Genomic DNA, 11,232 nt, shown 5'->3' with positions numbered 1-11,232 from the left:
CTCTAATATGATAGTTTTAATCTGAAATTCTGACTTTATTTATTGAATAAATGCAACAGGATCATTTCCAGGACATATTTGTTTTCTACAGAAACGACACAGTGAGGCAAAAATAATAAATATAACCCATTATTTAATGAAGCTCCCTTTCAATAGTTAACATGACGTTTACATCTGCATTCAGATTATTAAATAAAAAACAGTTAAATATATATTATTATGATTGTAAACAAAAAATATTGGAATAATAAAGCTGCAGTGCGTTGTGGGAACAGTAGTCCTCCTGTCCTCCAGGGGGCGCCACTACTGTTACAGCATGTCCTTCAGGATGTTGGGGAGGAACTCCTGCGCGTCTCTCAGTCTGTCCTTCCACTCCTGAGGGATGGCGCCGCCGCGTGGGCGGCCGCGGCCCCCAGCAGGGCCCCCAGGGCCGAACCGCGGTTACAGTTTTCACCTGGAGACCAAAACAGGTTCAACATCAGGAGATCCAGCTTTTAGTTACTGGTGTTAAGAATCCTCAGTTAGCTTTAATTTTGAAGTCTGTTATCATTAGCTTCAGCTAAACACTGTGTTGATTTATTGAAGCGTTTAGCTGTTGATGCCTTCACTTTAGATTTGTTTCAGACAAAGTCTTCAGCTCTGACCTCCGCAGTTGGTGTTGGCCAGGATTCCTCCTTCAGGGTCATCATGAAACTCGTAGGCCAGGTAGAACAAACTGGACAGGGCCCCTGTGGGTTCAATGGGTCAAAGGTCAGGACAGCTCTCTTAAGGTAAAGCTAAAGCTGAGCTTGTAGGCTCTGACCTCGGTTGTAGCAGGCCATACCCAGGTAGCTCACGGCGCTCTGGTGGACCTTCAGCCTCTCCTCAGAAGATGCTGGAAACCTGGACAGTCAAAAGAATCAGCTGCTTCATGTCTGAAACCTTCAGCAGAGCTTCCCCGGAGTCGCTGGCCCGGTTCTGACGGACCTGGCGGCCTTTTCGGCTGTAGCTCTGGCAGGCGTCCAGGCCTCTAGCCTCTTCAGGGCGAACTCGGCCTGCTGGCGGACGCTGGCCCCGCCCAGCACGGCGTGCAGTGCCCGGCTGTAGATCGTCACGTACTCAGGCACTTTGGGGTGAGGATGGGTGAGCTTCACGAACTCCACCGCTGCTGAAACCTGAGGAGAGACGACCACATGAGACCGAACCTTCAGGTTCGGATGAGGCCGGACGGGTCGGGTTTGCTCACAGCTTCATCCTCATTGGCCGAAGCAGACAACAGGACAAAGGGGAGGATCGTGGGAAGGCAACCGATGGCGTCCAGCTGGCTGTCAGGAAACCGAGAGCTCATCATCTGTTTGGATCGTTTCTCTGCAAACTTCAGAACCTGAAGAGAAGCAGAGTCAGAACCGGCCTGATGAACATCGGAGCTGGAGCTCCTGGTTTACCTCACTGGGTGACGTCGGCCTCCCGTCCTCCCAGTCGGCGAAGAACGAGCGGTGGAAGGACTCGGCGTAGGTGTCGGCGTGCGAGCCGGGTGTGGTTAGGAACCGGACGTAGTCGGACAGAACGGCGGCCCGGACCTCCGGCTGGGAGACGTCGGCGAAACGCCCGGAGACCATGGTCCGAGCGGCTCGCAGGGAGCACAGGATGTTCAGGGTGTTGTCTCCGGCCTGGAGACCTGCAGGACCGGACAGACGATCAAGATCCGACAGTCACGGGTTCTGACACAGCTGCGGCTCTGAGCGCCGGTACCTTGGTGGTAGTGGACCGAGCCGTTGGAGGATCGCCACAGGTCCAGCTTATCATGGAGGATGACGCTCCCTACCACGTCGACTCGCTTGGCGCCGGTGGACCAGGCGGTGCGACCGCTGCCGGCTGCAACAGGAAATAGGAAAGAACAGAGTCATCAACGAGGGAGAAGTTCCTCAGGGCCGGGTTCTGGAGACTCTTCTGTTCTGAAGAAGGAACATGATTAAAAGTATTCCAGCTATTCGCCACATCATCCATGACCAATCTAGCATTTTGATTGGTCGAGACACCAGAACATTGATGATGCTACCCGGCTGGTTTGGGATCCAGCCCCACAGCATGATGCTGCCACCACCATGCCATGCTCACTGGGGGTTTCCAACAGTTATACCAATCACTTGCCAGTTTTGGACTGAATAAACTTAAAATAGTATGATCAAAATAAAAATATATACATTTTAAAAAATAAAATCTTTAATTAACAGCAAATAAATACATCTAAAATTTATAAATACTAATAGATGATTATATATATATTTATCTAAACTGCATTTTGAAATAAATAAAAATAGTCTAAATAAAACATAAATGCAAAAAATAATTTTAAACTAATAAAACAGATCTATTTTTAAAAAAATATATTAAACTCATTAAAATATAATAAATATATTTTCTACTAGAAAAAACCAGGTTGACACCAAGAAATGGCTCCAGTTTCAACAGTTCAGATAAATTCATCCGTTTTGCTGAAACCCTGTTTACTGGTACAGATGTTGGACCGGCCCGGTTCTGGTACCTGTGTTAGACAGGGTCAGGATGCTGGACGGGTGTCTCTCTGCAGGCGCCTCAAAGCCGCGGATCCAGCCTCCGAAGTCCCTGCTGATGTCCTGGATGTTGTAGTACCAGTGGACCGGCATGGACAGGGAGTCTGCGGCGCACATGGCCCAGAACGCCTCGCTCACTGACCGCCTCACTGCAGACATGTCCAGCCTGCAACCTGCAGCAGCAAAAACACGTTTACTGGAACCGGAACCAGAACCGCTGATTTCAAACCTCACCTGTCCTCTGCCAAGAACTTCTCCCTCCTCATCAGAACTTATATAAGCGCTTATCAAATAGTTACAAAACTCAGCAGGAAGTGGCCCGCCTGTAAACATCCGGTCCTCCCAGTAAAGACTGACACTTCCTCCGGTTACATACTGGTTTTTTTCTCATATATAACCGGATTATCAACAAAATGACACAGTAACGTTGTAATTCAGTAAACAAAGCAGCAGTACGGCGTACCGCGAGGGTCATTACATAAATTACTCCCTGAGTTTTTCCTCCCAGGCAGGAACATTTATTTTTATTTTAAAATTAATGATCGAAATAGTTTCGCAGATCACAGACATTTATCAATTCGATTATTATTTTATATTAATGATAGTTTTTTTTAAAGTGCGGCAGATTATATTTTAAATATAAATAACTATACCTGTCAGACAAAAGTCAGGGAAAACAACCACTCATTGTACGGCGGCCCGCTTGAACCAAGTTGCTTCCAGGCATAAACCATGCTGCAGGTTGTGTTAGTTTTCGGTTAAATTGGAGCTAATCTGGAGTTTAAACCGTTTTTCCGGTCACTGCAGGGCTGATTAATGCTAATACTATGATTTAGTTTCAGTTCTGCATCTGCCGTTAGCGCTCTGGGTCAGAGTGGATCGGTACCAGCACAAACTGGGTTTGTTTGGCTTTGTGTTCTCAGCTGGAGCTAGCTTAGCGCTGCTAGCTGTCCGTGGACATGGGGGACGTGTTGGATCCACGGGATGTGGGTAAGACAGTGGAGCCCACTCAAACTGGGAGATAACTGGTCACAGTAGGGCATTACATGGTATAAACTGGACAATAATTCATTTTTTTCTGTCAGAACTGTGATTTCTAACTACAGATTTCGGTCTGAGTGATGCTTGTTGCCGCCATATTGGTCAGGGCAAGTCAGCCACAGTTCTTCAGGGCAATCTGAACTTCAGTTCAATCTATTTCTGTGACTTATTTATTTAATCAAAAGCTTTTCATTTCTGAAAGTATGCACACCTCCTGGACCTTCTCACATGCTAGCAGCAGAGGGCGCAGTGTGTGTTCTGCAGCTCACTGCTGGTCTCGGTTCTGCAGAGAGGGCGAAAAGCTTCTGGGCGGAGAAGGACGTGGAGCAGGTCTTCACCGGGGTCTCCCAGTACCTGGACCACCTGAAGCAGGCCCTGCAGAGGAAGACGGCTCTAGATAAAGGTACTGGTCCGTCCTGGCTGGGGTCCAGACTTTCCTGCATGGTTCTGGTGTGATGCTGGTTCTGTTGCAGAGTACGTCCAGGCCCAGAGGCTGCTGGAGTGTCTGGACCTCGTTCCTCTCGGGTCTCCTCCGGACCAGGACCAGGACTCCTCCGTGGTCCAGGTGGTCATCGGTTCAGGTACTCAACTACTGTAAAAATATGTTTTGAACATTATTCTATGAACTTTGTACATAAACTTAAAAATATTGTTATAAATTTATGAAGTTCCAATATAACTATAAATATTGGGTTCTGACTGACCCTGTGTGTCTGCAGGAGGGCTGCTGCCAGCTCACTTCAACGGACTGTCGCCCCCTGCTGGCAGAGAGGAGCTGCTACCTCCGCTGGCGCCGGTCCAGCTGCAGTACCACCCTCACCCCTGCTGCAAGGTGAGGAGGAGCAGAACCGGGCCAGTGACGGGATGACCTCTGACCTCTGTGTGTTCCCAGGCCTGCCTGCCCGGGTTACCCAGAACCCCCCAGTCCAGCTCGCAGCTGTACGGCCAGAACCCGCTGAAGGTGCCGCTGCTGTGCGGCTTCAAGAGGCTGAGCGCCATGCCGCTAGTGTCCCCGACCGGAACCGGCCCGGACGGCCTGGACGTGGCTGTTGCCGGGGGCGACTGGGACGTCATCTACAAGACGCCGTGCGGACAGAGCCTCAGAAACTTCCAAGAAGTCGAGTCCTTCCTATCGGCGACGGAGAGCCACGACGTCCTGCAGGTGAACCAGAACCGGGCCTGAGAGCCCGCTCTAACCCGCTCAGACGTGGTTCTGACCCGGTCTTTTCCCGGTCTGTCCCCTCTGCAGGTGGACTACTTCACCTTCAACCACCTGGTGCAGCTGGACCCGACCCCTCTGCCGGCGCAGCCGCAGAACGACCTGAGCCGGGGGGCGGAGCCTGTTCCCGTGGAGCTGGTGCTGGGCGAGGGGGGAGGCCGGCCCGCGGGCTTCCGGTACCGGAAGGACCGCTGGCCGCACGGCTGCTTCCTGAGCCGCGGCGCCGCGCTGTTCGACACCTGCTGCGACTGCAGCGACGGCTGCAGCGAGGCGCGGCGCTGCGCCTGTGTTGCCATGACGACCGGGGGGCGGGGCTACAGCTACCAGAGGCTGCTGGAGCCGGTCCAGTCAGGGTGAGAACAGGACGTTTCCCTCCCTTCATCATCACTCCTCTTCATCACTCCTCCTCCTCTTCATCATCGCTCTTCTTCATCACTCCTCATCTTCATCATCACTCCTCCTCCTCTTCATCATCACTCCTCCTCTTCATCACTCCTCCTCCTCTTCATCATCGCTCTTCTTCATCACTCCTCATCTTCATCATCGCTCTTCTTCATCACTTCTCCTCTTCATCATCACTCCTCCTCTTCATCACTTCTCCTCTTCATCATCACTCCTCCTCTTCATCATCACTCTGCCTCCTCTTCATCACTTCTCCTCTTCATCATCACTCTGCCTAGTCTTCATCACTCCTCCTCTTCATCATCACTCCTCCTCTTCATCATCACTCCTCCTCCTCTTCATCACTCCTCCTCTTCATCATCACTCCTCCTCCTCTTCATCACTCCTCCTCTTCATCACTTCTCCTCTTCATCATCACTCCTCCTACTCTTCAGCACTCCTCCTCCTCTTCATCACTCCTCCTCCTTTTCATCATCACTCTGCCTCCTCTTCATCATCCCTCCTCCTCTTCATCACTCCTCCTCCTCTTCATCATCACTCCTCTTCATCACTTCTCCTCCTCTTCATCATCACTCCTCTTCATCACTCCTCCTCTTCATCACTTCTCCTCTTCATCATCACTCCTCCTCTTCATCATCCCTCCTCTTCATCATCCCTCCTCTTCATCATCACTCTGCCTAGTCTTCATCACTCCTCCTCTTCATCATCACTCCTCCTCTTCATCATCCCTCCTCCTCCTCTTCATCATCGCTCTTCTTCATCACTCCTCATCTTCATCATCACTCCTCCTCTTCATCACTCCTTCTCTTCATCATCACTCCTCCTCCTCTTCATCATCCCTCCTCCTCTTCATCACTCCTCCTCTTTATCATCACTCCCTCTCTTCATCATCACTCCTCCTCCTCTTCATCACTCCTCCTCTTCATCATCCCTCCTCTTCCTCCAGCCTGTTTGAGTGCGGTCCGTGGTGCGGCTGCGACCGGGCCCGCTGCCAGAACCGGCTGGTCCAGAGAGGGGTCAGAGTTCGTCTCCAGGTCTTTGAGACCGAGGATCGGGGCTGGGGTGTCCGTTGCCGTGACGACCTGGACCGAGGCACGTTCGTCTGCATCTACGCAGGTCGGCTGGAAATCAGTATAAATATATAAACCAATAAAGTCGTTTGTTGAAGGTCCAGATGATTTTGATCAGTTTTAGTCCTGGTGAATATTTTACAATTTATAATCAATAATTCGTTTGGTAGAATGTTTTGTTTTTTCTTTTTGTTAAATAATGTTGAGCAGAGTTTAATTCAATTTCAAACAAATTATTGAAATGTAGCTTTTTTTCCCTTTATTTAAAGTATTTATATTTTTGGTGTTTTAGCATTATATCATTAAAATATCATAAAATATACATTTTTGCTTCATGTTTTTTAATTTTTCTTTTTTGAGTATTAATTATTCTTTTATGAATCTTTATTGTCATTTATTTTGCATTATATTAGTATGATAATAATGAAGTATTTATAGATTATCTAAATAAAAAAATGTTTTACATATTTTCATTTCATTCTAAAAATGTTTTCATAAAATTCTCTGTTTTTGCACAAGTACACAATATAAATATTAAAGTAGACATTTTCATAGTTTTTAAATTTCTCATTAGTCATAGGTTCTGTTAATAGTGGTGGTTCTGTTAACAGGTCCGGTTCTGTTAGTAGTCGTGGTTCTGTTCACAGGCGTGGTTCTGCAGCGGGCCCACAGCCCCACGGAGCCGCTGCCCCCCAAGCTGACCCGGGCCGAGCTGCCTTCAGACGACGAGGTGGAGGTCGTCACCGAGTGGCTGGCCCCGCCCATCCTGGAGGCGCGCAGCGACCTGCTGGAGGCCCCGCCCCCTCCGACAGGCTCCGCCCCCTCCACGCAGCACGTCCCAGTGATCCAGAGACCCGGCGAGTCCAGCGGCGCCGCTCAGAACCACGACCAGGTTGGTTCTGACCAGGTTGGTTCTGACCAGGTTGGTTCTGACCAGGTTGGTTCTGACCAGGTTGGTTCTGTCCAGGATGGTTTTCATGGTGAGTTACTGCTGCTTCATGACGTCTGATGGTTCCGGTTCTGGTTCTGCAGGACGGAGGCCTGGCTGAAGTGAGGGTTGCCGTGTCGATGGACATCCAGGAGGACGGCAGCCCGACGAGTTTCAAACGAGGAGCAGAGAGAGAGGAAGTCTGCTTCATCGACGCCAGCAAGGAGGGAAACGTCGGACGCTTCATCAACGTGAGTCTGGAGGAATGTTCATGGAAAGTTGAGTGAAAGGAAAAAGTGAAAGTCAAGAAACCGTTGGTTTGCTAATTTTTTTACTGAATATATTTATTGATTTATTTATGTATTTATTCTCATCTCGGCCCACAGCACAGCTGCCAACCCAACCTGTTCATCCAGAACGTCTTCACGGACTCCCATGACCCCGCCTTCCCGGTCATCGCCTTCTTCACCAACAGGTGAAGGGGAGGAGTCACTGTAAGCCCCGCCCCTTTTTTACCCTCAGGTGTGTTTTCATTGGTTTTGTGTCCTTCAGGGTGGTGAAAGCTGGCACTGAGCTCACCTGGAACTACTCTGACGCTCACACCTCCACCTCAGAGCAGGAACAGGAAGTGCCCTGTCTCTGCCGTAGCAACGGTTGCCAGGGATGGCTCCACCTGGAGGAGAAGCTGTGTGACGTCTGTGCAGCTGAAGGTCCAGGAGCGACGGAGGAAAACTGAGTTATGCTGCAGCTTCTTACTGATTCCTATTCTAAAAGTGTTAATGTTGTAAAATCTGTTTGAGCTTATTTGTTATTTAAAAAGTTGTGCAATTGAAAAAATATTTTCATAAAGTACTTTGAAATGTTTGTAGATTTTATTCATTTTTTTGTTTATTTGATCAAAACTCTTATTTTGAAACTGAAAACAAAGAAGCATCATGAAATCATCGCAAAACACTTTTTGGGCCATTTCAACATATTTATTTACCTTCTAAAGGTCTGGATGTAATTTTATGACACTTTGTCAGGGTCATTATGGGTGTAAAAAACAATAAATTTAACATAAAAATTTAGAAAATTTGAGATTCTTAGAATTTTATTTTAGAACTTAAATTTCTGATTCACTTCTCATTTCTTTCCCTTTTTGACTTTATAAAACCTGGAGGGTTGTTTAATAATTTTTTTACTTTCTAAACTTTTTTATCTCCCTGAGATTAATAAAACAATGTAAAAAATGTACTACTTTCAATATTTATTTAGAAATTACGGCTCTGGGTGTACAGAGCTCTTATTGTGAAAACGGGAAGTGGCTTTATTGTGACAGTCAGGAGCGGAAGTTAGCGTTCTGTTTATCTCTGCTCCTCGGCTCCGTGTGAGCCACTGTCCTGCTGACACCGACCGACCATGATTTCCGCTCTGTGGCCTCCTCTCCTCCTCCTCGGCCTCTCCTGGGCCGTCCTCGGTTCCGCCTCCTCCTCCTGCCGGGTCCAGATCCCTCCTCATGACCAGGTGGCCCGGGTGGCCCGCTTCATCGCCCACCAGTGTGACTGGGCCTCCATGGCCACCATCTCCAGCCACAAGCCGGTGGAGGGTCAGCCGTTCTCCAACGTCTTCTCGGTGAGCGACGGGCCTCCCGGAACCAGCTCCGGGGTTCCCTACATGTACCTGACCCACATGGAGGTGTCGGTCCAAGACCTGCAGGTAAATCCCGGTTCTGTTACACAAACAAACGTCACGTGACGTTGGGCTCCGGCATGACGCAGCACGTTTTATAAACAGTGACGCAGCAGTTTGGAGATCTGCTGACCTTTAAACATTTAAACATTGTAAAATGTTAATTAGCCATTTTCATTTTCATTACAAAATATTTAAAATATTAATATTTAAACAAAAATGCATTGAAATAATTCATATTTATAACTTTAAAACCTTTTAAAGCTTGTTTATCATTGCACTATAAGATATTTGTAACTTCTATATGAGTTATTAATAAAGCGTGACCTTTGACCCCCAGGTGAACCCTCAGGCGTCCCTGGCCATGTCTCTGGCCCAGACGGATTATTGCAAGCAGCAGGGCTTCGACCCTCAGAGCCCGCTCTGCGCTCACATCATCCTGTCTGGATCCGTCGTCCAGGTAACAACTCTCACCTGTTCCCCAGGTAAACACAGGCGCTCACATGACCTCTGACCCTGCTGTGTTCCAGGTGAACGGGACCGAGGCGGACTTTGCAAAGAAAGCTCTGTTCAGCCGACACCCAGAGATGATCGACTGGCCCACCGACCACAACTGGTTCTTTGCCAAGTTCAACATCACTCAGGTACCAAACCACCAGAACCAGCAGAACCGGTTCTGTTCCGGCCCGGTCTCAGACCTCCTCCCTGCCCCGTTTCAGGTGTGGGTGCTGGATTACTTCGGCGGGGTGAAGACCGTCTCTCCTGACGAATATTTCCAGGCGGCGCCCCACAGGAAGCATCACTGAGGGTGAGAGCTGCTGGTCTTTGTAGTCCTTTATTTGCTGTTTGTAGTCCTGAAGCTGAAGTTGTTTTGAAAAAACATTTCTAAATTAAAAAAATCAATTTTATAAACCTTGAAAACATAGAAATTTCTAGAATGTTGATAAAAATGATCAGTAAATAATTAATTATTATGTGTTAATAAAATGATTTTTTTTTATTTAACAATCTACAATTAACTATAATGAGTGTCATAATATAATAATAAAGTTCATAGTAACATATTGCTACCTAAATTTCAAATAAATAAATACAAATAGAACAAGTAGTTTATAAATCATATATAATATAACATCTTACTGGATAGATAATATAAATTTGAATTAAATTAGAAGAAAATTACATTTTAATTTAAACTATCTTTAATGTTGGTTTAATAAAAAATTGTGCAACTTATTGTGATATAATATTATAATATATTTAATAAAAATATGATTTTAGTCATATTAGTTTTATGAAAATAACATTAGTAGAGATATTAATACTATTGATCATCTAATGATAGTGATATTTATTGTATTACTGAATATTGTAATAATAATATCCACCACAATCAGAAAATCAGTAATAAATTATGTTTGTGTTTAGGAATCAACCTTTGACCCGGAGTGATGATGATGATGAAGGCGTCCTCAGCCAGTTCTCTTCTTCTCTTTCTCTTCAAATTGTTCCACTTCTTCTTCTGACCAATTCATTAATCAATCAATCAGAACTAATGAATTGGAGTCAATTAAATGGCTGCTGAATCAAAAATGATAGATTTTAAGTCAGAACAATATTCATCTTTTTCAGAAATGTTGCTATAGACATGAATAATTAATTATATTTAAACATTAATAAACATAAAAAATATTTTTTTAAACAAAAAAAATGATTTTAGGAAGTTGTAGTTCAGAACTTTCACCACTGGGGGGAGACATTGGCCTAGACGCCATTGAAGCACTTTAAAGAGATTTATTTAAATATTTGCTTTAATATTGGGGATTATTATGAACCAAAGTGTTAAGAAGTTCTCTGACTGATTCTTCTGGTTGACCTTTGTCCTTCTGAATATTATTTATTAGGTATTGTGCATTTTTCTTGCAGTAACTACATTTCCCATGGTTCATAGCGATAGGAAGGTGGAGCATTAATTAGGAAATATTAGTTTAGACTCAGACTAAATTTCTTCACTTTAAACGTCTAAATGTGAATTTGTGATCATGTTTGTGTTTTTATCTTTAACAAAATGTCTCCACTTTTTCATGAAGGGCTCAGATCTGATGTTTTATCTTTTAATAAACAGAATAAGGCAATATTTCAGTGTGTTTGTCAGAATATATTTTCATACTTTTTTTAAAGAAAATCAGATGTATTTTTAGAAAGAAAAATAAAGATTTTTAGCAGAAACAGATCAGCGTTTGTGTTATTTTATATAAATGTGTGGTGAAGTTCTGATCCGGCCCGCAGCATGATGCTGCCGGTTTGTTCTGCAGAGCGATGGATCCTGAGTGAAGCTCACTGCAGGTA

The 11,232-nt window shown here is 45.9% G+C and overlaps 3 protein-coding genes and 1 long non-coding RNA gene across 8 annotated transcripts; 2 read left to right on the top strand and 2 right to left on the bottom strand.

Moving 5' to 3' along the window:
- Positions 1 to 396: 396 nt before the first annotated feature.
- LOC129354834 (uncharacterized) lies at positions 397 to 886 on the bottom strand. The gene is made up of 3 exons (XR_008605200.1): positions 803 to 886; positions 645 to 728; positions 397 to 454 (listed from the first exon to the last, which is right to left on the bottom strand). It is a non-coding gene; the product is annotated as an uncharacterized LOC129354834 (long non-coding RNA).
- Positions 887 to 923: 37 nt separating this feature from the next.
- On the bottom strand, positions 924 to 2,984 carry LOC129354852 (uncharacterized). Its single transcript, XM_055024387.1, has 6 exons — positions 2,787 to 2,984; positions 2,525 to 2,725; positions 1,732 to 1,854; positions 1,425 to 1,657; positions 1,226 to 1,363; positions 924 to 1,154 (listed from the first exon to the last, which is right to left on the bottom strand). The coding sequence occupies exons 2-6, from the start codon at positions 2,709 to 2,711 to the stop codon at positions 924 to 926; spliced, it is 912 nt and encodes a 303-aa protein (XP_054880362.1). The 5' UTR covers positions 2,712 to 2,725; positions 2,787 to 2,984.
- A 276-nt stretch (positions 2,985 to 3,260) lies between these two features.
- Positions 3,261 to 8,076, top strand: LOC129354797 (histone-lysine N-methyltransferase SETDB2-like). 5 transcript variants are annotated; one of them, XM_055024326.1, is made up of 11 exons: positions 3,261 to 3,542; positions 3,883 to 3,996; positions 4,067 to 4,174; positions 4,313 to 4,425; positions 4,486 to 4,755; positions 4,843 to 5,165; positions 6,161 to 6,330; positions 6,932 to 7,176; positions 7,317 to 7,463; positions 7,599 to 7,687; positions 7,765 to 8,076. In XM_055024326.1, exons 1-11 carry the CDS (start codon positions 3,512 to 3,514, stop codon positions 7,946 to 7,948), a joined length of 1,794 nt encoding a protein of 597 aa, XP_054880301.1. In that variant the 5' UTR covers positions 3,261 to 3,511; the 3' UTR covers positions 7,949 to 8,076. The 5 variants fall into 5 exon arrangements, with proteins under 5 accessions (XP_054880301.1, XP_054880300.1, XP_054880299.1 ...); XM_055024325.1 differs by having other exon boundaries at positions 6,932 to 7,206; XM_055024324.1 differs by having other exon boundaries at positions 6,932 to 7,221.
- A 459-nt stretch (positions 8,077 to 8,535) lies between these two features.
- LOC129354811 (protein CREG1-like) lies at positions 8,536 to 11,114 on the top strand. The gene is made up of 5 exons (XM_055024355.1): positions 8,536 to 8,910; positions 9,224 to 9,343; positions 9,414 to 9,527; positions 9,603 to 9,691; positions 10,312 to 11,114. The coding sequence occupies exons 1-4, from the start codon at positions 8,614 to 8,616 to the stop codon at positions 9,687 to 9,689; spliced, it is 618 nt and encodes a 205-aa protein (XP_054880330.1). The 5' UTR covers positions 8,536 to 8,613; the 3' UTR covers positions 9,690 to 9,691; positions 10,312 to 11,114.
- The last annotated feature ends 118 nt before the right edge of the window (positions 11,115 to 11,232 follow it).

Source organism: Poeciliopsis prolifica, unplaced genomic scaffold (genome assembly GCF_027474105.1).
Source record: "Poeciliopsis prolifica strain line A6 unplaced genomic scaffold, Auburn_PproV2 SCAFFOLD119, whole genome shotgun sequence".
Classification (NCBI taxonomy): domain Eukaryota; kingdom Metazoa; phylum Chordata; class Actinopteri; order Cyprinodontiformes; family Poeciliidae; genus Poeciliopsis; species Poeciliopsis prolifica.
Note: the sequence above shows the minus strand (reverse complement) of the source record. Positions and strands in the feature narration are given on the sequence as shown.